At 40.9% G+C, this 23,580-nt stretch overlaps 1 protein-coding gene across 1 annotated transcript; it reads right to left on the reverse strand.

The window, feature by feature from the left end:
• Nucleotides 1-21,421: 21,421 nt before the first annotated feature.
• On the reverse strand, nt 21,422-22,723 carry LOC150027541 (uncharacterized). The gene has a single exon (XM_090302906.1). It carries the CDS (start codon nt 22,721-22,723, stop codon nt 21,422-21,424), a length of 1,302 nt encoding a protein of 433 aa, XP_090159032.1.
• Between the last annotated feature and the right edge of the window lie 857 nt (nt 22,724-23,580).

Consider the following 23,580-nt stretch of genomic DNA (forward strand, 5'->3'; position numbering starts at 1 on the left):
ATTATGATTGTGGTTTCTGCTCTATATCCCTTTATTCCCTATGCTTATATGTTGTTTGATGAATCCAAAGGGGGAGAAAAATAGCTCACCATGCTAGGTGAAGCTAGCTGAAACAGGGAGTTAATTCTGCACTTTAAAACCATGTCTTATGCTATGCAATACTGCTGTTTTTTTTCTGGTTTAAAATCTGGTGCAATTCTGGTTTAAAATCTGGTGCAAGTACTTAAAGCAACAAAGCTATGAGGTTAGCTATGGGGATTTGTCTCCATCAAACAGGGGGAGATTGTTGAAGATGGTTGCTGCCCCTTCAAGATTGTGTTTGATGAAGACCTATATGTAGTGTTTGATGAAGACTTTTATGTACTTTTCATGTATTTTTGCTTTGCTTTAAGTATGTCTTAGTTAGTGCTTAGAGGTTGTCTAAGAGTAGCTTTTTGCTGAGTAACTCACCTCATAACCACTGGCCATGTGTTAAGAACAAGCATAAGTTTTCTTAAACTGTTTTTCACATGTTTTACACAAAAACACGTTTTACTGCATAAAAATAAATCTGTTCTTTTCTAAATAAACAGATTCATTTTCTTCACTGATGCCTTGGCTAAAGTCTTGTAAAAATTTGATTTTGTGCATCAGGTATTTTGACTAAGTCTTCTTCTTTTCAAAACGACTGAGTTTTAAATAGTTAAACTTTCTCTGTTTTCGTTTTGAAAAATAAATCTGTTCATCTGTAAATGAATAGATTCTTTTTGCCTCTGGTGCCATGTCAAGCTTAAACGTTTTTCAATTTTAGCTCAGCACCAGAATGGTTGACTAAGTCTCCTCACTTAACAAATTCTCTAACTGCCTTTGAAAATAAATCAGTTCATTTTATTTTCAATCTGTTCATTTTATAACAGCTTTAACTGTTTTTCAAAATTCTGTTATAAGCTGGCTTTCTATAAAATGCAAACTTGTTTCTGAGTTTAATAACGATTCAAACAGTTCATACATTTGCAAAAAAAACAAGTTTTGACAGCAGAGAGTTAAGTGATTTCAAAGGATTAGCATTTGTTCTTCAAAGATTTCAAAAATCACAAAGTGCTTGTTCATGGTTTGGTTCCAAAAGCTTGGTGTGAGGTGCAGCTACTGTTCTAGCAATCTTGCCTACTGGTTTAAGGCAAATCTGTGTATCCTCAATCAGGTGTATTCGTTTCACATCTCTTTCTTGTAATAGTTTGGTTGAACACTCTTCTTGATAGGTGTTCTTGAAGAGTGGGTGTGTGTGTATGCTGAAATAGGTTTTTTCAGCAAGAGTACCTAAGTTCTTGTAGGTTTCAAGAACAGTGGGAATTGTACTTGGTGGTACTGTATGTTAGTGATTTCCACCTGTTGTTGGTGAAGACTGGATGTAGCTCAGGTTGAGTGAACCAGTATAATTGCTTGTGTTCATTCTCTCTCACTCTCTGCAATTTCGTTTCTGCATAATTGATAAAACAGCAAAGAAATAAATCTGTTCAATTGAAAATAAATTTGTTCTTTCTGGGCACTGTGCATACTGTTCTTGATTTCTGAAAAAGTTGTTTTAATCTGATAAGAACATATAAAATCTGCTAAAAGCCATTGGAACAGATTGACTGTGATAGGCTGCTCAAGAAACTGTCAATGCTATTAATTGAACCTTAAACAATTGCTTAAAGTTGAAGCTTGCTGTTCTGTAATTCATTGCTCTTAATTTCTGGAAAATTGCTTGACATCAAGAAGAACACTCATAGTCTGTTAAAAGCCATTGGAACAGGTTGTTTGCAAAGGTCACTCAATTAACTAGCATGCTATCAATTGAATCTTAATCACTTGCTTGAAATTAAAGCTTGCTGTTTTGTGTTTCACTGTTTTCCAAATCTGATATCTGTGTGTGTGCATCTGGAAACTCTCACTGCATAATCTTGTGATTAATCTTGCTGTATTAAAAGCGTTTCAAACAGGAAAACAGTGCTGAAATAAATCTGTTCATTTTCACATAAATCGATTTATTTTCTGTAAAACTGGTTAAACATTGTTTCTGCGAGAAAGTTTTAAAAGGTCAATTCACCCCCCCTCTTGAACTTTGGCACTATTAAACCCAACACATAGCCTTGGCTTGGGTGGCCATTTCCCCCTCCATCCGCTCCATCTTGTCAGCCTGCTCACAGCAACGGTCCTTCAAGTCCTTTTGAACTTCTGCATCAGCTTTGACCAATTCCTGAAGGCCCGTTATATGAACTTGGAGGGCGACTTCCCGAGTATAAAAGTCAGCCTGGAGCTCCAATGCCTCTGCCAGTTGCCTCTCAGCTTCTGCTTTGGACTCTTGAGCCCGCTTCAAGGAAGTTTGGTAAGCTTCGTTCTGGCGCCCAGGGTTCTTTTCTCCTCCTCCAGAGTAGTCGCCTTTGTTTCCAAGGCCTGGAGAGTTTGAGCTTGCAGGACCGCGTTTCTGGCCTGGGCGCACCATTCAAGGGCCACCGCCAAGAAGGCCCCAAGTAGAAAGGCATGCCTTCCTTCCTGTCGGTACCCTCTGGCATAGTTCCGCCACTGAAGCCCCTCATCAGATGCATGATTGGAGGAGGGATGGCGATGAAATCGAGGGTGGCAGCGACGGGAGTAGGGGAAGCAGTGACTTCTGCCGGCGGCGGAGGCGGGGCAGATTCGGCGCCTTCGCCCCCTTCCTCTTGGAGTGTCGTGGGGGGAAGTGAGGTCGCACTTGGGGGGTTGTCCATGAAGGAGTTCCCTCCCTGGGGCGACGCCTCTACCAGAAGAGGAACCCGCGTAGATTTTCTCCTCTTGAAAGGTGCCACACCTTCCGAGTCCTCATCATCTGATAAAATCTCCAAGACCCGTTTCCCTTTGTCAAGGGGGGTTGGAGTCGGTGACGAGGCCGTGGCTAGGGGAACGGCGGCGATGGGCGGAGGAGAGCTGGGAGTTGGAAGCGCCTCGGGACTATGTGGAGATGATGGAGATGAGCTTAAAGGAGCTTCGGCAGTGACCGGAGGTGGCGGTGACAGAGTTGGTTGGGGGATCGGAGCAGTAGCAGGGACGGAGGAGGCGCTCGCCTTGGCGGCACGAGCCTCCTTCATTGCTCTCGCCAGCATCATCCTTTTAGAGGCGTCCATCACCGATCCTACATCAAAACAGACCAAGCAGCAGAAATTAGGACCAAAGCAGCTATGCAAAATTACAATACACATAGAGGCGTGAGATGCAAGTCACATGGCACAATATAAAACGAGTAGAATAGTCTGGGGGAACAAACATCCGGTAGCAGGGTGTTCACAACAAGAAGGATGAGGGGAGAGTCCCCTTACCAAAGTAGGTGGTCAGGGCGTGAGCATTGTACTCGCTAGCAACAAGCTTCAAGGTATCAAAAACGATCCCCAGCCCGGCCAAGGCTTTGCTTACCTCCCTGTCAGCGGGATATAGCTCTTCCAGGGTTTTGGCCCTGAGCAGTTTAGGGCGCTCCGTCCAGTAAAGGGGGAAGCCATCCAAGGCTGTGGGATCGTGCTTAGCGCTGCACACTCTAAAGAACTTCCCCTTCCAGTTTTTGTAAGAGTTTTGGAAGAGGGAAAGGAGGATTCTACCCGCGATCCCGGAAAAGCTTACCCAGAAGCTTTTCCCCTGCTTTTTCACCTCAAAGAAATGCAGGAAAACGTCTACGGATGGGAGGATGCCCAGGTGTCCACAAAGAATTTGAAAACCTCTTACAAACGCCCAGCTGTTGGGGTGGAGCTGGGCGGGGGCGGAATTGATTTCAGTAAGGAGTTCTCTCTCGAAGGGGGTAAATGGGAGACGGACCCCTACGCGTTTGAACACTGTCTGGTACATAAAGAAGAAGGGTTTCCCCTTTCTAGGTCTGTCATCCAAACAGACAGGTTCCCCAGGCCTGCCGGGACGGACGGATATGTGGGCGTCGTGTGTGCGGCAGAAGGCGTTAAAGTTGTACAAATGGGGATCCCCACGATGAGCTTCCAGGTCCTGGAAGGAAGTCAGGCTGGTACATTCGCTCAGGAGCTCGTCGGGGGCCCATGGGTAGAAGGCTTTGTAGTTGGACTTGGGGGTCTTGGGGGAGGAATCAGGCTCCGCGTTCGTGCGCGTCATGGTGTAAATAAATAGCTGGAGAAAGAAGAGAGGAAAAAGGGTTTAGCAAGTGTAGCCATGACAGGAAGGGGAGTGAACCCCAGGAAACATCACCCACGCGAGAAAACCCAGAGAAGGAAGGAGAAGCGGAAGAACGCAGTAATGCATGAATAACAACAGTCCCAGGCAGTTCAATAAATCATACAATGCGACGAAAGGGAAGGGTCGTGAGTGTTCGAAAATCATACCTTTGCTATCGAAGGGAAGGTGGAAGAAGAGCACAGGAAGGGGAGAACAGCAATCGCGGAGAAAAGGGGTTTGAAGACGACGAACAGTGCAGAGACGCAGAGGGGATGAATGTAACAGTAGGGTGAGCGCGGGGTTTGGAGTAACTTAAACGTTACATTTCGCAACTCAAGAGGCGCTAACTAAGGGCCGTGAGATCGTACCACGAGTCGAAGGATCAATCGCCCCAGGGAAACGCAAGGGTCTCTAGAGGCTGGCCGTGCGATGGGCCACGTGGCGCGCGATCAAGGGTAGCCCCAAAAGGTGTTATTATCCCCGTTTCAGAGGATGTCCAATCTGTCATTAAGAGCGCTCGTATGGTTCAGAGAGCGTCACGTCAATAATTCGAGAATTGTTGAGTCAGCAGGGAGCGACACGTCATCAAGATGGCATGTGGACGGCGTGGGCGAGGCCTTAGTCTTTACGCTGAAGACAAGTCTTCGGCTTAAGACTGGGGGGCTTGTGTACCGTCCCGTACCCGGGCGTTGACTAAGTCAAGGTCAAAGTCAACGCCAGAGGTCAAAGTCAACACCAGGCGTCGCATAGGTGAAGAGACGCTAAGTGCCAGCGTCACCAAGAAGAGGCGTCTCCAAGGCAAGGCGTCGCCTAGGTGAAGGCGTCGCCCAACCAGGGCGTCGCCAGCTCAAACAGTACTAAAGCAAGGCAATCACAGTGTGGTTCCCCGATACCCATGGGTAGGAAAGACCATGGAGGGAGCGACACCGTGGGGAGGCCTCAAGTCCCGATAACCCGGGGCAATGATAAAGAGAAGGAAAAGGTGGCTTCAAGGCCATAGTAATAGCACCAGTGTAGGGCAGCCTGACTCGTGAAGTACCCCTACCGCCCTAGAGACGCTTTTGGGACAGATACGACTCAAGAGGAAGGTCACGCCCAGGGTAGCCGGGTGCAGGGTACGAGAGGAAGGCAGATACGCTCTCAAAGTAAGTGACTAGATAATTGGGGGCATGAGTTGGCACCCAAAAAAGTCACCCCTAGCGCAGTAGCACTCCCAAGCAGGAGGACTCACACGTAGAAACGCCCCCAGATGGGGTCATGGCGTCGTGAGGCCCTCCACGTGTACGACAGCCATGTCAGAATAGAAACACCCTCTAGTCAAGTGCCAGGTAATTAAAGTCATTCAATACAGTTTTTGTTTCGAACATTCAGGTACTATAATGGCTCCCAAGCGTTTCAACGTCTTAAATGCGCTACGTTTCCTAAATTAGATACGCTGATTGAGTGCGTTACATTTGCAATTAAAGGCGCGTTAAGGCGCTTTAAATGCTTGGGTAGTTTAAATAGCGCGGAGGATGTTGGAAACAGGGTTGGAACTTTTGGTAAATTTACCAGAGAATTCTCTAGTTGCTTGCTCGTGCTTGAGGTTACGTACAAGGGACTGGGGAGAAAACACACACACATATACACAGTTCTTTTTACCACCTTCAGAGTGCCATACGCGGTGCTCAGAGACGGAGGTGCACAGTTTTGGTGTTTCTTGCTGGCTGACTTGAGCGTCGGAGTGCAAACGGCCGCTAGGGCGCCTCTTTGTCCTCTCTTTTGCAGGAATCCACAGGTAACCAGTGGGAAGGAGTCCCTAGCTGACGGTTGAGGTCGCGCACGAAGACGTCCCGGTCAACCGGACGGAACATATGTCTTCTTTTGAAAGATACATGGTGAATAGGCTTGATGGCTTTGCTGAAAATCAAAGAAATCTCCATGATCTTTGTGTGACCAACTTCCAGAGCATTGACAACAGATTCAATAGCATGGATACTCGGTTTATGACCCTGGATGAACATATTGAAGTTGTTCAGAACTAGATCTTTGAACTTCAGTATGGCAAGGATGATTGAAGGAAAAACAACCGGTTGAATGATCGAAACAACAAATTGTTTTTTCCTTGTATCAGTTTAAGTGCTTTTGCTTTTAATTTCTGTATAATCTGGAACAATTGCCTTTTTAACTCTTCTTATTATCTATTTGTGAAGACAAATAGGGGGAGATTTTATGTTGTGTTGTCTTTTATTTTCTGCAAACTCTATGTTTGTTTAAGTGAACTTTAATTTTTTTGCTTTGCTGCTGATATGCTGGTATCTTAATTCTGCTGATATGTTATTTTTGATTTACTGCTCTAACCTTCTATCAGAGATATTGTGCTTTGCTTAAACTTTGTTTTGCAGGAACTGCTTCATATTCAAACAAGACCAGCACAAATAACAAGGGATTTGTCTTCATCAAATAGGGGGAGATTGTTGAATCAAGTGTGTTCAAGCTTTGAAGAATCCAAATCCTTTGTTTTTTATGGAAGGCTAGATGTGCTTGTTGTTGCTAAGGTGCTTTAGAATAGGATCTGGGGTAGATTATATTTGTAATCCACTCATTGTTGAATCTAAAGCTTAAGTGTTTTCAAATCTTTTAAAATTAAAGTGTTTTTCAAACTAAGTGAAAAACACCCTTTTGTTTTATCGAAACAATCGATTGATTCGCTATTTCAACCGATTGTTTGTTTGGAATCCTAACAGAAAACAGTTTTGTTTGTTAAAAGAGCTTTAATTGATTTCATAACTGAATACGCTCATGCTTTAAATGCTTTGACCAAGATTTGAATACAATAAATAGTTTGTTAATGTTTTATAACAAACAACAAGACAGAAAAATAGATTTGAGTTTTTCAAAGAGTTTTGAAGCATTTGAGTTTGAACTTGAGCTTTGGTTATTCAAGAGAGAAGTGGAATAGGATTACTCTATATTGATTTTAGTTGATTCTGTAACAGTGTAATTCGTTATGTGATTTGTGAACATTGTGGTGTTGTAAATCCAAGAAGGGTTGTGTGCTTTTGAGGTTGTCAAGATCAACATTCTTGGTGGTGTATGTGCTGAGCCAAAGGAAGTGTGTGTCTTGAGGGGATCAAGGTCACTTCTTTGGTGGTGTGTATGTAATCTGGATTTGATTACCTAGTGGATTCCCCAGTGGTTTCTGGGAAACTGGATGTAACTCTTGGGTTAAGAGTGAACCAGTATAAACTGTTTGTGCAATTCTCTCTTCCTTAAACTCTTTAATTTCAGTTGTTGTTATATTACTGGTATAAACAACCGATTGTTTCTGCGAAACAACCGATTGTTTTTCTGTTTTGAGCTTTATTCTTGGCAAACTGAATTCCTAAATCTGGTTTCTTGCAAAGAATTTCATTCTATCTTAAAAACTTTGCGAAAACCCTTTTAAACCATTCACCCACCCTCTAGTTTAAACTCATACATTCTAACAAGGGATACGTGTGATCACTGAGCAGACCCATGAGCCAGGCGACCTGAGCCTGCAGGTGAGGTTCAAGAGAAAGAGTTTGCGGGAAAGAAGTTCAAGCTCGACACGTCACTGGGCCCAGAGATGCAAAACTAGATCATCGAGGTTATAACGAGGCATTTAAAGGCTTTTACGTGGTCCGCCTTTGACATGCCTGGCATCAACCCTGACTTCTTGTGCCACCGGCTCATGATGGACGCAAAGGTCAGGCCCATGATTAAAGTTCAACAAGGAGAGAAGCTTGGTCATTCGGGAAGAAACCCAGAAGCTATTCAGCGCGGGCCACATAAGGGAGATCCAATACCCTGAGTGGCTAGCGAATGTCGTGTTAGTCAAGAAAGCCAATGGGAGGTGGAGGATGTGCGTCAATTTTACCGACCTGAACAATGCCTGCCTTAAGGACTCGTATTCGCTGCCCAGCATCGACGCCTTAGTGGACAGTGCCTCAGGTTGCCGACTCTTCAGTTTTCTAGACGCGTTCTCGGGGTACAACCAGATTCGTATGCACCCTCACGATGAGAATAAGATCGCATTCATGACCGAGCTCTCTAGTTACTGTTTTAAGGTCATGCCCTTTGGGCTAAAGAACCCCAGGGCGACATACCATAGATTGATGGATAGAATTCTTGCTCCTATGATAGGGAGGAATGTGCTTGCATACATGGATGACATGGTCGTCACCTCGCCAGAAAGAGATCGGCATGTGGCTGATCTGAAAGAGCTATTTGCCACAATAGCTAAGTATGACTTGAAGTTGAACCCCGAGAAATGTGTGTTTGGGGTAGAGGCATGGAAATTCTTAGGGTTCTTTCTCACTGAGCGGGGAATTGAAGTGAATCCCGACAAGTGCGCAACAATCATAGGGATGAGAAGCCCTACCACTATAAAAGAGGTACAACAGTTGACTGGGCGGATGACTGCCCTGTCCCGATTTTTGTCAGCAGGAGGAGATAAAGGGTATCCTTACTTCCAATGTTTGAAGAAGAATAACGCTTTGTGTGGACTAGCGAGCGCGAGGAGGCGTTTCTCAAGCTAAAAGAGTACTTGGCCAGCACGCCTGTTCTTTGCAAGCCGCTGTCAAGTACTCCCCTCCGCCTCTACTTCGCGATGACAGATCGAGCGATCAGCTCGGTTCTGGTACAGGAACAAGATCAGGTGCAAAAGCCGATATACTTCGTGATAGAGGAGTCTAACGAAGGGAGGAGGGTAAACCTAGATTTAGTTGACGATGTGCGAGAGCAAGCACGTGTCAAAGTCGAAGCCCTAACGAAAAGGGTAGAACGGAAACAAAGGCCCAAGCTTAGATCTCGACAGTTCCAAGCTTAGACCTCGACAGTTCCAAGCTGTCGACCTGGTGATGAGGAGAGCTCACCCCTACCAGTTGGAGAACAAGTTGTCTCCAAAGTGGACCGGCCCATTCTGTGTGGTAGAAGCACTTGGAAATGGAACATATAGGCTCGAGACTCTAGAGGGTGGAGCCATACCTTGAACATGGAATGGGGCCAACCTCAAGTTTTATTTCAGTTGATTTTTTTCAATCTTTATGAACAATCTGAATAATTAAGGGGACGCTTTTTTTTCCTTACGAGGGCTTTTTAATGAGGTCACCCAATGGAAACTATTCTTGGAAAAATATTTTGCTAGAATACTTCATTAGCACGCAAGAAGGCGACTTAATCGATAAGTTATCCGGGCAAGCGCAAAATGTGCATGATCGACAACAAAATGAGGCCACCTATTCCCTTGGTAAGTCTCTATCGCTTAGGTAGCTCGACAATCAAACTATTTAGATATCCTCTCAGAAAGACTCTAAGTTTTGACGCGCTGAATAGGGTTAAGATCATCCACCCGAGGGCAGGTAGACTGACCTCCCTCGGGGTCGGGGAGCAGACTTGGCGAGTAAGCCAACTCCCAAGTCAGATACTCCAAGTAATTGTTCAAAAGTAGACTTGGCATGGAAGCCAAGTCAAATACTCCAATGAAAAGACCTTAATAGAGTAGACATGGTGTGTGAAATAACACCCAAGGCAAACACTCTAAAGGCCTACAAAGTTATGAAAAGGATATCTATAACCGGATATTAAATAGGGTGACCTTTGCTCAATAAGACTCTAAATTAACCACTAAGGTTGATTGGCTTAAATTAGGGGAAGATGACCTGGCTTGGTAAGATTCTGAGTTCGGGCACTCTAAAGCGTACACCATGAACTAGCATGCTTCCTGCTCAGTAAGATTCTGAGTCCAGGAGGTATTGGACCACAATTAATAATACCTAAAAGCGCGCAACTAAGGCTATAAAGAACGACCCACCTCAGTGTTAGTAGAACCACCCGAGCTCGGCCATTTTGTGAAAAAGAACCAAGGGTAACCCTGTGTTAGTAACCACCACGGGGGTATCACGAGTAGACTTGGTGTGTAATCCAACACTGAAGTTAGATACTCTAAATAATGAAAATTATCAAAGGAGTAGACTTGATAGGTGGATTAACATTCAAGTCAGATGCTCTAAGCCACTAAGATCCACCCAAGGGCAGACTTGGTGAAGAAGCTGGCTCCAGGTTAGATGCCCCAGTCACCCCAAGCCTTGGGGAAGGATGAGCCAAGAAAGCAAATGAACCTTCTAAGTGCGCAAGTCCTGCACAACCAAGTCAGAAAATCGAATCCCTTTCTCGTGTAGCTAGTCAATGCTCAAGCAACTGTGACATTCTTCGCAGATAAAGGAACAAGTCATCTATGAAATAGCCCCACTGAGAGCGTTATCATTTACCATGCTTAATCGATGTGTTACATTGATAAGGTGGTTGATTATTATCTATTGTTAAGTTATGATAGTCGTGCTTACTACAACGTGCATGGTTGAATAAGACAAGCAAGATAAATAAAAGCACCAATATATATATATATATATATATATATATATATATATATATATATTTATATATATATATATACACATAAAAGGTAAGGGATTGTTCAAAGGATTGCGAAAGGCAGCTAGTTACAAAAGGGCTCAACCTTCTATCCTATTCCTCTTCATCTACCAGGCGCCCATCCACCACGATCTTCCCCAGACCTAGTTAGAAGAAGTCCGTCTTTGGGTAGATCCCTAAGGCTTGGGCAACAGCTTCCTCAAAGCCCGCCATAAAGGAGTTGGCAGCATCATCAGTAAGGGTTTCCATTTCCCTTGCCTGATCTTCATCCTTTCGGAGCAGCTATTCGTTCTTCTTGGCCAACTCCTCCTCTAACCTCTCCACTTTGGCTTGGAGCTCCACATTCTTATTAGATAAATCTAGGGCTTCCTTGGCGTTCTCAGTCTCTGATGGAACTTGGATGCTTGATACTCAAGACCAACCATCCGTCGTGTGAGCTCAGCAGCGTTCTAAGACTCCTCTTTAGTTGAGCCTTTCCACCCTCTTAGTTTGGATATGGCCAGGAAGTTAACAACCAAAGCTTGTCCCAGTTGCCTCGTTGCTTGCTCCACTAGTTTATCCTCCTCCAAGCACTCCAACTTTTCTTTGGCCTCAACGGATAGCAAGGTCTTCTCAAGGTAAGTGGGGGCATCCAAAGTAGGATCCCATAGTCCACCCACTAGCGCCCTTGCACCCTCTTGCACTGCTATGTCTCAAGAAGGAGGAGGGCTAGTGGGAGGAACTTGGGTTCGAGGAGAGGTCGCGCGACCATTTGAGGCAGAATGCTCAGCAGACTCAGGAACAGCCTTTCTCCTCCTTTTGAAGACTGGCCCTGAGTAAGTTTCCTCCTCATCGGAGGGGCCGACCTCAGCCACAACCTTTAGCTTCAGATCCTTTAAGGGAGAAGCTTGGGCAACAACCTTCATTTTCTTGGCCCTAGCCGCCAAGTCTTTCTTGCTCAGTCTGAGCATACTGTCTGCAAGAGAGCACAAGTGAATCAACAAAACAAGCACACAGGTTAATACTAGTAAAAGTAAAAGAATGAAAGATACCAATGTATGCCTTGAGCCCCACAGGGGAGAACTCTTTTTTTATGAGGGTGGTGGTGTCAAAAACCATTTTCAGACTGGAGAGGAAGAGGCACACCTCTCGTTCTTTTTGGGGCATTTCATCCAAACACCTAGGCCTTGGAATCTTGGCTTCTCAGTCAATACAAGGGGAACCCATAGAGAAGGGTTGGGTCCCTCTTATTATAGCGGATTTTAAAGAATTTACCTTTGATGTTCTTGTAGGATTGCTAGAAGAGTAACAACAAAGCTCTCCCAGCCACCCCATTGAAGGACACCCACAACTAGCGACCTAGGCGTTTGGCTTCGAAGAAGTATCGAAAAACCTCCACTGATGGCAGAGGGCCGAATTGAGTGCAGAGGATAGAAAATCCCTGAACAAACGCCCAGCTATTCGGGTGTAGCTGGGTTGGGGCAACGTTGATCTCAGTGAGGAAGGCTCTTTCAAAACTATACAAGGGAAGGCAGAGAAGCAGATTTTTTAAGACAGTGGAGTAGAAGAAACAGAAAGGGCTATCTCGATCCGATGCTTCGTCACAGCATACTGGTTCATCTACCCTACAAGGCACGACCCTAAGACCCCTATCATCTTCCCTACCTAGAATACACTTCTTAGGTCACTCACTCTTCATATAAAGTACTATTTCCTCGAACAATGTGTATATGCAGGTTTCCTCTAATAAGGTATCAGAGGCCCAAGGGTACATGGCTCGGTAATCCATCATTCAGTATATCAAAAACAAGAAAAGCAAAGAAGCAAGGCACAACCACACATTCAGACAATGAAGAACAATGTGAATTCAAGAAAATAGAGAGACTAGCAGAAATAGCAAACGAATGCAGAAACAGTTCCAGAACAGTTGATACAATGATAATGAAAGCATTAAAGGGTATAAGTTCATGGACGTGAATTAAGGGGAGGTACCTTCTTTTGGAAAATGAGACGAGGTGAGGAGGTTGCCCAAGAAGAAGAAGAAGAAGAATCAGAGAGTCTGGGTAAGAGCGCGTAAGTGAAAAAACGATGGAGTTTCGAATGTTATAAAATCCCATGTTGGAAAGGGTAAACGACAACAATTTTTGGCCACTGATGAAAGGCCACGTATATTCTTGTGATGGAGTATGGTGAGACGTCCACTCAAGAAATGCTTCATGCGTCGCGCCGCTTACACCACTGCCCACGGAACACGTAAGTCACCAAGGGAGGACTAGATAACCTCTTCGTCGAATCAAGCTCAGCTAGAGCCTGGAGGGCTTGTGTACTGGCCAGAGCGCTTAGAGCTCAACGCTCGCTGGTCGGAGCTCAGCCTCAGTTAGGTCAGCTCGGCTTCTAAGCCAAGCCGATGGGCCTAGGGGTTGGGCTCAGGACATGGTTTGACTTTTTTTTCTATATACTTAACATAATCCCCTCGTGCAAGGCCCAGGCAGTCGGCAAGAGGTAGTAATGGACTTAGGGGTGCACTTAGTGCATATGGGTCTAGCACGAACAAAATGTTTCCTTTAAACCTAAGCCCATGTGTACTAGGGCATAATGAATAGGTTGCATGTGTAGTACGTAGCGCCTCACCGCGGGTATCTACGTGAAACAAATTGGACCCCTGATGCTGGTACATGAGTTGGTACCCTGGTGGTTATTTTGTTAAAAATTGATGCACTCCAAAAAAGGAGAGATTCTGTTTAGCTGTGACGGTAAGAGAATGTTACCTAAAACAAAAATATCTTTATTGACGCAGGCTTTCAATTGAGAGGGACTCTTGTGATAGAAAGCTGCTACAAGAGGTAGGCTATAAAAGGGACTTTGATGGATTTGTGCCTTCCTATTTTTGGTTTTGTTGATGAATTGTGGAAGCTACATGGATTGGAGATGGAATAAGGTCCTCCTAAGAGTGGTGGTGATGACATTGAGCTCTTCTCTTTTGTGATTTTTTGGTGGTGGCGGAAGCTTGGACGGATTGGTGGTGGATCAAGGCCCTCCTAGGAGGTGTGGTGGCCTTGTAGGTGTAGGAAGAGTAGGGATGTGAGGGAGGTTTGGCCAGCCCTCTTTGGTAGGTGAATGGGTTGAAGATCAATAACCTAAATCTAGAGAGATTGTAGACAAAGGGAGTATATATGGCTCAAGTTTGGCAGCATAACAATACTCAAATTAATCTTGGATTTACATGAGGTAGGCAACTCCTTAAATAGCCTAAGAGGACCATAAATGTACATGCAAATGAAAGGAAAATGCTATCCAAATTAGATGCAAAAGTGAGCACATGAGAGCACATGGCACATGGGAGCACATGGGACACCTAGCCTTCACATGGCCGGATTTGCTAAGAGAAAAGGAGGTAGGTTCTAGAGTCCTCCCTTGTGTGGTTGGTCTAGAAGTTTACGCCCCTTAGGTCTAGCTAATTGGGTCGGCCCCTAAGTTTACTTAGAAATGGATATTTCTAATTAAACTTAGGTTTAGCCTTTTAAGTACCACTTTGCATGTTTCATCATATTTACAAAATGACTTTAAACTATGCTGCTTTGACTAGAAAAGTAAGAAGAACTATCACACACTAGAGTCTATGACATGTAAAAATGTGTCCTCTTGACCCCTCTTTGACCATGACTCTAGTGGTTGCCTCAATGTAGCATTTTAGTGGCCTCTCAAAGGATTGGTGTTGGGGCCTCTTCCATCATCCCCTCCCTCTTGAAAAGGATTTGTCCACAAATCCATTGCTTCTTCTTCTTCAATGCTAGGGGGATGAATGTGGCTGGATGGTGTCCATCATCTCCTCCTTCTTGAGAAGATCTATCCTCAGATCTACAGATTTGATCTCAGATAGCAGCCTCTTGTTTCTTCAACTAGGCTTGTCCTCCCGATCAAACGTCCATCTATGGAAATCTTCAAACAAAGCAAATGAGTTAGTTGAAGTATTTGTATAAAAATCAATTTTATGAAGTTGCCATTCTTTTTGTTTTTCTATTGTTTTGGGCAACTTTTTATAGTATTTCTCTTTTGATTGTTGTGTTTTTTTCTTTAATCCTCTTGTGTATTTTAACAAGTTCGGTTTTTGTTACTTTTCCCTTAGGCACAAATCTTTGTGGATTAGGAAATGGTAACAAAACAAAAGGGAAAAGAGGATTAAGTCCACACACAACTTCAAATGTAGAAATATTAGTAGTCTTGTGGACTACTCTATTGTATGCATGCTGAATATGGAAAAGATACTCATCCCAAGAGTTGTGGTTGTCTCTCATGATTACTCTAGGCATAGTAGAAAGAGCTATGTTTTCAATTTCATTTTGACGATTCTTTTGAGGATGATAAGAATTTGAATAGTACAACTTAGTTCCAAGTTTTTCCAAGAGAATCCTCAAATAATGGTTTTCAATTTTTGGAGCTCTATCCAACACTATGCTTGAAGATAAACCATGAAGACTTATCACTTCTCTAAAGAAGAGTTTATCCATATCCTTAAGAATGGAATCAAAACCTTTTGTTGTCCTAGGAATCTCTAATATAAAATCTAGATTTATGTCTTCCCATGGATCATTTGCAAAAGGTAAAGGAGTATAGAGTTCATGAGACATCGCCTTAGATGTATTTTTGAAACAAGGAATGTATCTAGGGTAATGTCTTTGAACATCTTTTCTCATGGGTGACAAGAGTTTTCCTTTTAGAAGCTCTAGAGTTTTATCAACTCTAATTTGGCTCATGAGTTCTCCTTCATGAAGAATTTCTCTTTTATGTGTGAAGGTAGTCTCGTTGATAGAACCTTTGTTCATGAAAATTTTAATTCTTTGCAATGGTTGTCTCAATAAGACATGACAAGTTTCTTTAGGCACTACCTCACATAAAAATTTGTCTTTGTAGATGCCTATAGATAACTTGACCTTCACTTGGTGAGATCTTAGCACATATGAAAAATAATCTACTACATTTTTATCTATGCAAGCCTCTTTTAAGGATTCTTCTTTTTTTACTAGGCTAGGTTGTTCAACAAGAAGTATATTTTCAAAGGTATTTTCAACTTTTCCTTCTTGTTGAATGACCTTGTGGGAAGGAACACTCTTCTCCCACGCCTTTTGCCTCCCAAGAGTTTTCTCTTGATTTTCTATTTTTACATTTTCATCACTCTCACTAGTTTCTTTTTCTTGGCTACTATCTTCATCTTTGTTCCTTAAGATCATAGATCTTTTATTGGAACATTGAGATGTTAATTGATCATTGCCAAGGTATGTAAAACATGGAATTTTTCTAGCTTGAGTGTGTGAGATATGCTAGGATAGGTTTTGGGAAAGTTCTAGAGATGTTTCTTTTATATGTTCTTCCCCTCTATGGAACTCATCCTTGTCATAAGATACATAGTATGAACTTTGTTTTCGACTTGATTGTTTTCTTAAAATTTGTTTTTCAACTTTAATGCTAAGTTGAATCAAGTCATGTAAATCTCTATAAGGTAAAAGTTCAACTTTGTTTCTTATCTCAAGTTTGAGGTCATTAAAAACCTAGCTATGGTGGTATGGTTGTCTTCGTTAATCCTTGCCCTCTTAATATATGACATCATCTTTTGCCAATATTCTTCTACACTCATATCTCTTTGATGAAGTCTTTGGAGCTTGTCTATCAACTTCCTATTGTAAAGTGAGGGAATATGGCGACATCTCAAGGCTCCCCTAAGGTCATTCCAATATGTAATGGGAGGGTCCTTGTGGAGATGTCTCTCTCTTTTTAGGTCATTCCACCAATACATAGCATCATCTTGAAAACTTAAGGTAGCTAAGGGTACTTTCTTTTCTTCACTCACATGGTTGCAAGCAAACAATTGCTCTACCCTCATCTCCCAATATAGATATGTTTCTACATCTTCTTTTCCATAGAAATGAGGTAGCTCTACCTTAACCTCCTTTAGGTTTTCTTGTCTCTCTTTTCTAGCTCTCCTAGGGGATGGTTGATGATATTCATTTATCCTAAGACTTTCTTCCCCAAAAGAATCATAAACTTGAGAGCTATATGCATGAGAATGTAATTTTTTTAAAATTTGAGACTTCTCATCCTTTGCTTTAGTCAATTCATTAGTTTTGATATCATTCTCCAATTGTTTATATGAAATTGATTGAATATCCTTGGAAAGTTGTTTTAAAAGAGATTTCAAGGATTTCACATCACTTTTAAGAGATTTAGAGGAGTGAGAAGACATGACTAAAACTTTATGTTTAGAAGTGCTTTACTTTAAGAAAGAAGAGGAAAGTTAATGAAGGTAATTTTCCAGGTAAGAGAGGTGAGTCACAAAGGACTACTTAAATACCGAGTCTTGCCTTAGCCAAAAACTATCCCTCAAAATCTTCACACAATTCTTTCTTTAGGTAAATCACTTAGAACACAATGAGGATGTAGAAATCAAATTTTATGCAAGAAAACAATGTAAAGCTATCTAACAATTAAAGCAATTTATCAAAGCTTTAAACAAAGATAAACGTAAGCAAATTAAAGCAAGATTAAGCAAATATTGACGTAAGGAAGAACTAGCTAAAAACAATTAACAAAGGCTAACCTAGAAAGCTTAAACTAGTCGTTCCTAGGTGAGGCTTCTTAGACACTTTGAGCCTTTGAAGACACACTCACCGTTTAATTCGTGATTAATCCACTAATTAACAAGAGTGAAATGTAATTACAATTCAAGAAAAGCAAATAAATTAAATTGCACAAATTAAATTTCAGCTAGGCACTCCTTTGACTTATTGTTACTCTTCTTTGTTGTGTCCTTCAAAGTGTATGCTGTATTTTGGTATTTACGTTTGCTGCTGCCCCTTGCCTTGATCCTCTTATGATTTAAGCAATTAAATTCTCCAAAACAGTACCTACTAAGTAGAGCTAGACTCTCCTCAAGTCAATTTCCACTCAACAAGCACCAATTGAAATTTATCCACCAACAATATAGAGGTCAAGAAAAGAAAGCAAAAAACAATTAAATTTTAAAAACAACACCACTACAATTGGAATTAATGAGATGACACAACTAGAAAGAGTTCAGAATGAATTGGACAAGCAAATAAAATTGGCACTCAATAAAGGATGGCACACAAAAGGAACCTAAAGATTGGCACTAGATTTGATTTGAAAAACCAAAACAGCACTACTGAAAATATTGTGGTTCAGAAAGCGTGACTTCAATGATTTATGCTGAGCTGGCTATTTTGTATTTGCTTCTAAAAATTTAAACACAAAAAATTCAGTGTCTTAACAAATTTTTGGCGTTGGTTTCACTCCAAGCACATGCACCAATTAATTGTGATAATTTTTTCAAAAACAATGCCCAATTACCGCTAGTTCCAGCGCCAGAATGCACACTTTTTTTGTGTGATTTATCTTTTTTTTCTATTTTGTTTTTTCACTGATTCTTTTTGTCTTATTTTGCTAACACTTCAAACCACTGAAATCCAGAATCTAATAATTTTCCTTTGACGTATTTAATTTTCATAAAACAAAACAGCCAGAACAGAATTTGTTAAAATAGAGGATTCTAAATTCGGGAATTAAAAACAGAATGAGATACTTCAAAAACACAATGGAATGAATGTGATGGAATTTGTATGGATCTAGCATACAAATAAGAACTCAAACTAAAAGTAAAAATGCACCAAAGGATCAAATCAAAACAGAATTCAGATTAAGCACTCAAATCCAAAACAAGAAACAAATAAATCAAGAAAAGTACTACTAAGATTTGTTGACAATTTTGGAATTACATGACTAGACAAAACTTATAGATTCAGAAAATAAAATGACTCAAACACATCATATGAACCAAATAGAAATTCAAGAAAGACTCAAATATCCTAAAATAAAAACAGCAACACAATTCACCATGGGACACAAAATTGAAATTAAGATGCTTAAGCACAAATTGAACAATTTCTACCGATTGAAATGCTTAGAATAGCATCCAAATCAAATTAAAAACGTAAAACAGCAAGACAACTTGAACAAAAGATGAACAACATGAAGATAAGAAGAACTCAAGCAGAAAAATAAAAAGAGATACTTATCTCTAGAAGACCATAGCTCTAGATACCAAATGATGACATTGAGCTCTTCTCTTTTGTGATTTTTGGGTGGTGGCGGAAGCTTGGACGGATTGGTGGTGGATCAAGGCCCTCCTAGGAGATGTGGTGGCCTTGTAGGTGCAGGAAGAGTAGGGATGTGAGGGAGGTTCGGCCAGCCCTCTTTGGTAGGTGAATGGGTTGAAGATCAATAACCTAAATCTAGAGAGATTGAAGGCAAAGGGAGTATGTATGGCTCAAGTTTGGCAGCATAACAATACTCAAATTAATCTTGGATTTACATGAGGTAGTAGCCTAGGAGGACCGTAAATGTACATGCAAATGAAAGGAAAATGCTATCCAAATTACTTGCAAAAGTGAGCACATGGAAGCACATGGGAGCACATGGGACACCTAGCCTTCACATGGCCGGATTTGCTAAGAGAAAATGAGGTAGGTTCTAGAATCCTCCCTTGTGTGGTTGGTCTAGAAGTTTACGCCCCTTAGGTCTAGCTAATTGGGTCGGCCCTAAGTTTACTTAGAAATGGATATTTCTAATTAAACTTAGGTTTAGACTTTTAAGTACCACTTTGCATGTTTCATCATATTTACAAAATGACTTTAAACTATGCTAATTTGACTAGAAAAGTAAGAAGAACTATCACACACTAGAGTCTATGACATGTAAAAATGTGTCCTCTTAAACCCTCTTTGACCATGACTCTAGTGGTTGCCTCAATGTAACATTCTAGTGGGCTCTCAAAGGATTGGTGTTGGGGCCTCTTCCATCAGGTGGTGACCTTAAAGGTGCATGATAGGTAGGATTTGAGAGTGGTGAGGCCAACTCTACTTGGAAAGGGCGAATTTGTGAAGATTAAAAGCCTAACCTAGGAGGTTTTGGGCAAAGAGTGATATTGGCAAAATTTTGGCAGCAATTCACTCATGCATTAATCTTCAATTTACATGACCCAAGTTCCCCTATATATAGCAAGAGTGGGCTGAAAATGAAAATAGAATTAGAGGGAAATTCAAATGTTGGCACATGGGAAGGTGGCTCCTAAATTCAGCACATGTGAGGTAGGTTCTAGAATTCTTCCATGTGCTAGGAGTTCTAGAACCTTACGCTCCACTTAGGCTAAATGTGGGTTGGACCTAAGTTTAATTAGGAGTAAAAAACTCTAATTAAACTTAGGTTAGCATTTTAGGTACCACTTTGCATGTTTCAACAAAAATACAAAAGAATTAAACTATGCTACTTTTGACAAAAATTGTAAAAACTATTCCACGCTAGAGTTTATGACATGTAGAATGTGTCCTCTTGACCCCTCTTTGACCATAACTCTAGTGGTTGCCTCAATTTGACATTTTGGTGGCCTTTTAATGGATTGGTGTTGGGGCCTCTTCCATCATCCCCTCCCTCTTGAAAAGGAATTGTCCTCAAATCCAAGGCTTCGTCCTCGTCATTAGTAAAGGGATGTATGTGCCTGGATGGTGTCCATCATCTCCTCCTTCTTGAGAAAATCTATCATCAGATCAACAAAGTCGATCTCGGATAGCAGCCTCTTCCTTTGACAACTATGCTCGTCCTCCCGGATCAAACGTCCATCTATGGGAATCATCAAACAAAACAAAGGAGTTAGTTGAAGCAGTTGTATAAAAATCAACTTTATGAAGTTGCCATTCTTTCTGTTTTTCTATTGTTTTTGGCAACTTCTTACAATATTTCTCTTTTGGTTGTTGTATTTGTTCTTTAATCCTCTTATGCATTTTATCATATTCAGTTTTTGTTACTTCTTCCTTAGGCACAAATCCTTGTGGATTAGGAAATGGTAACAAATCAAAAAGGTAAAGAGGATTAAGCCCACATACAACCTCAAATGTAGAAATATTAGTAGTCTTTTGAACTACTTTATTGTATGCATACTCATCCTTAGAGTTGTGTTTGCCTCTCATGATTACTCTAGGCATAGTAGAAAGAGCTATGTTTTCAACTTCATTTTGACCATTAGTTTGAAGATGATAAGAATTTGAAGAGTTCAACTTAGTTCCAAGTTTTTCCAAGAGAATCCTCAAATAATGGTTTTCAAATTTTGGAGGTCTATCCAATACTATGCTTGGAGATAAACCAAGAAGACTTATCACTTCTCTAAAGAGAGCTTATCCATATCCATAAAAATGGAATCAAAACCTTTTTTTGTCCTAGAAAGCTCTATTATAAAATCTAGGCTTATGTCTTCCCATGGATCATTTGCAAATGGTAAAGGAGTATAGAGTTCATGAGACATTGCCTTAGATGTAGTTTTAAAACAAGAAATACATCTAGGGTAATGTCTCTGAACATCTTTTCTCATGGGTGACCAAAATAATTTTCCTTTTAAAAGCTCTAGAGTTTTATCAACTCTAATTTGGCCTATGAGTTCTCCTTCATGAAGAATTTCTCTTTTATGTGTGAAGGTAGCCTCGTTGATACGACCATTGATCATGGAAATTTTAACATTTTGCAATGGTTGTCTCAATAAGACATAACAAGTTTCTTTAGGCACTACCTCACATAAAAATTTATCTTTGTAGATGCCTATAGATAACTTGACCTTCACTTGGAGATATCTTAGCACATAATCAAAATAATCTACTAATAATCTTGTATGTGTTCCTTTACAAAAGGTAAGGCTTTGAGGTTGTTCAACAAGAAACATATTTTCAAAGGTATTTTTAGATGGATTTTCTTGTTGAATGACCTTGTGGGAAGGAACATTCTTCTTTCACGCCTTTTGTTCCCTAAGGGTTCTCTCTTTTTCTATTTTGATTTTTCTTTTCTCTTCATCCCTCTTTTGTTTCATTTGTATTTGATCTCTTACCACTTGGGAATGTGGTAAAGGATTAAGTACAAACTTCTTTTCTTTGTGGGTGAAGGTAATCTCATTAGTTAGACCATTATGCATGGTTTTCTTGTCAAATTGCCATGGTCTACCTAATAAGATATGGCAAGCTTCCATAGGAACTACATCACATAAAACATTGTCTTTGTAGTTTCCTATAGAAAACTTGACTTTCAGTTGTTTATCTACAGCTAGTTCCTCATCTTCATTTATCCATTGAAGCTTGTAAGGTCTAGGATGAGGGACTACTTGTAGATTTAACTTTTCAACCATCCTAGTGCTACAACAATTGCAGCATGAGCCACTATCCACAATGAGAGAACATATGTTTTCTAAAACTTTGCATCTTGTGTGAAAGATGTTCTCTCTTTGTGTTTCCATGGTTGCACTAGTTTGGTTGTTGAAGGTTCTTTTAATCATCAATAATTCCCCCTCTAAAGGATACACTCTTTCATCATCTCCCCATTCTTCTTTCTCACTAGGTTCGTCATCACCACCAGTATACTCATCTATTCCTTTTAAAAACAAGGTTCTTTGGTTTGGACATTGAGCTTGCACATGTCCTCTCCCAAAGCATTTAAAGCATTTAACATCCCTAGTGTGAATGGGTGGAGTGATCATATCTTTACTTATATTTTTGGGAGTCTCTTTTGGTGTTTCCTTAGATGTACTCGCCTCCCTTTTAATTTCTCTTTTTGGATAGGAATTGGAGTATGAACCTTCCTTATGACTTGAAGTTTTCCTTAAATTTTGTTGTTCAACTTTGATACAAAGTTGAACCAAGTCATTCAAGTCTTGATAAGGTAGAAGTTCAACTCTATCTCTTATCTCAAAATTTAGCCCACTTAAGAATCTAGCTATGGTGGTGGACTCATTCACCCTAATGGAGGCTCTCATCATGTATAGCTCCATCTTTTGCCTATACTCCTCTACACTCATTGTTCTTTGTTGGAGTTTTTGGAGCTTTTCCATCAACTCCCTATTATAATAGGAGGGTATATGACGGCGTCTTAGGGCTCCCCTAAGATCATTCCAATACTCTATGGGAAGTTCCCTATGAAGACGTCTCTCTCTTTCTATGGATGTCCACCAATACATAGCATTCCCTTGGAAACTAAGAGTGGCTAAGGGTACTTTTCTCTCTTCACTTACTTTATGGCAAGCAAATAATTGTTCTACCTTCATTTCCCAATCTAGATAGACTTCTACGTTTTCTTTTCCATGGAAATGGGGTAGGTCTACCCTAACCTCTCTTGGTCTCTCTTGTTCTCTTCTATCTCTTCTAGTTCTCCTAGGAGGTGGTTGAATATACTCATTTAACCTAAGACTTTCCTCCCCAAAAGAATCATGACTTTGAGAACTAGATGCATGAGAACGTATTTTTTTAGATTTTTGAGAATTTTCATCCTTTTCTTTAGCCAATTTCAACTCCTTGATTTGGGCCTCATGCTCCAATTGTCTATATGAGAGTGATTGAAAGTCCTTGGCTAATTGTTTTAGCAGAGTAAGTTGACATGACTAAAGATTTGTGTTTAAAAGTATTTTACTTCAAGAAAGAAAAGGAAAGTAATGAAGGTAGCTTTCTAGGAAAGAGAGGTGAGTCACTAGGACTTCTTAAGTACCAAGTCTTTCCTTGCCAAAACCTATCCCTCAAAAACTTCACACAATTCTTTTTCTAAGTAAATTACTTAGATCACAATGAGGAATGAAAAGTCAAATTTTATGCAAAGGAAAACAATGCAAAGCAATTAAACAAACAAGCAAATAAGCAATGCTAAACAAGTAATTAACGTAAAGCAATAAGCTAAGCACAATTAAAGATTGCTAACTACAAAGCTTTAAGCTAGACGATTCCTAAGGTGAGGCTTCTAGACACTTGGAGCCTTTGAAGACACACCCACCGTCTACTCGTGATTAATCCACTAATTAATCAAAGGTTGAATGTAATTACAACTCAAAGAAATACAAAGAAATTGAATTACACAAATTAAAATTCAGATTTCCTAAACTATGCACTCCATGGCTTGTAATTGCTCTTCTTT

The sequence above is a fragment of the Phaseolus vulgaris genome, chromosome 5 (assembly GCF_051622355.1).
Source record: "Phaseolus vulgaris cultivar YP4 chromosome 5, ASM5162235v1, whole genome shotgun sequence".
In the NCBI taxonomy this organism is placed as follows: Eukaryota; Viridiplantae; Streptophyta; class Magnoliopsida; order Fabales; family Fabaceae; genus Phaseolus; species Phaseolus vulgaris.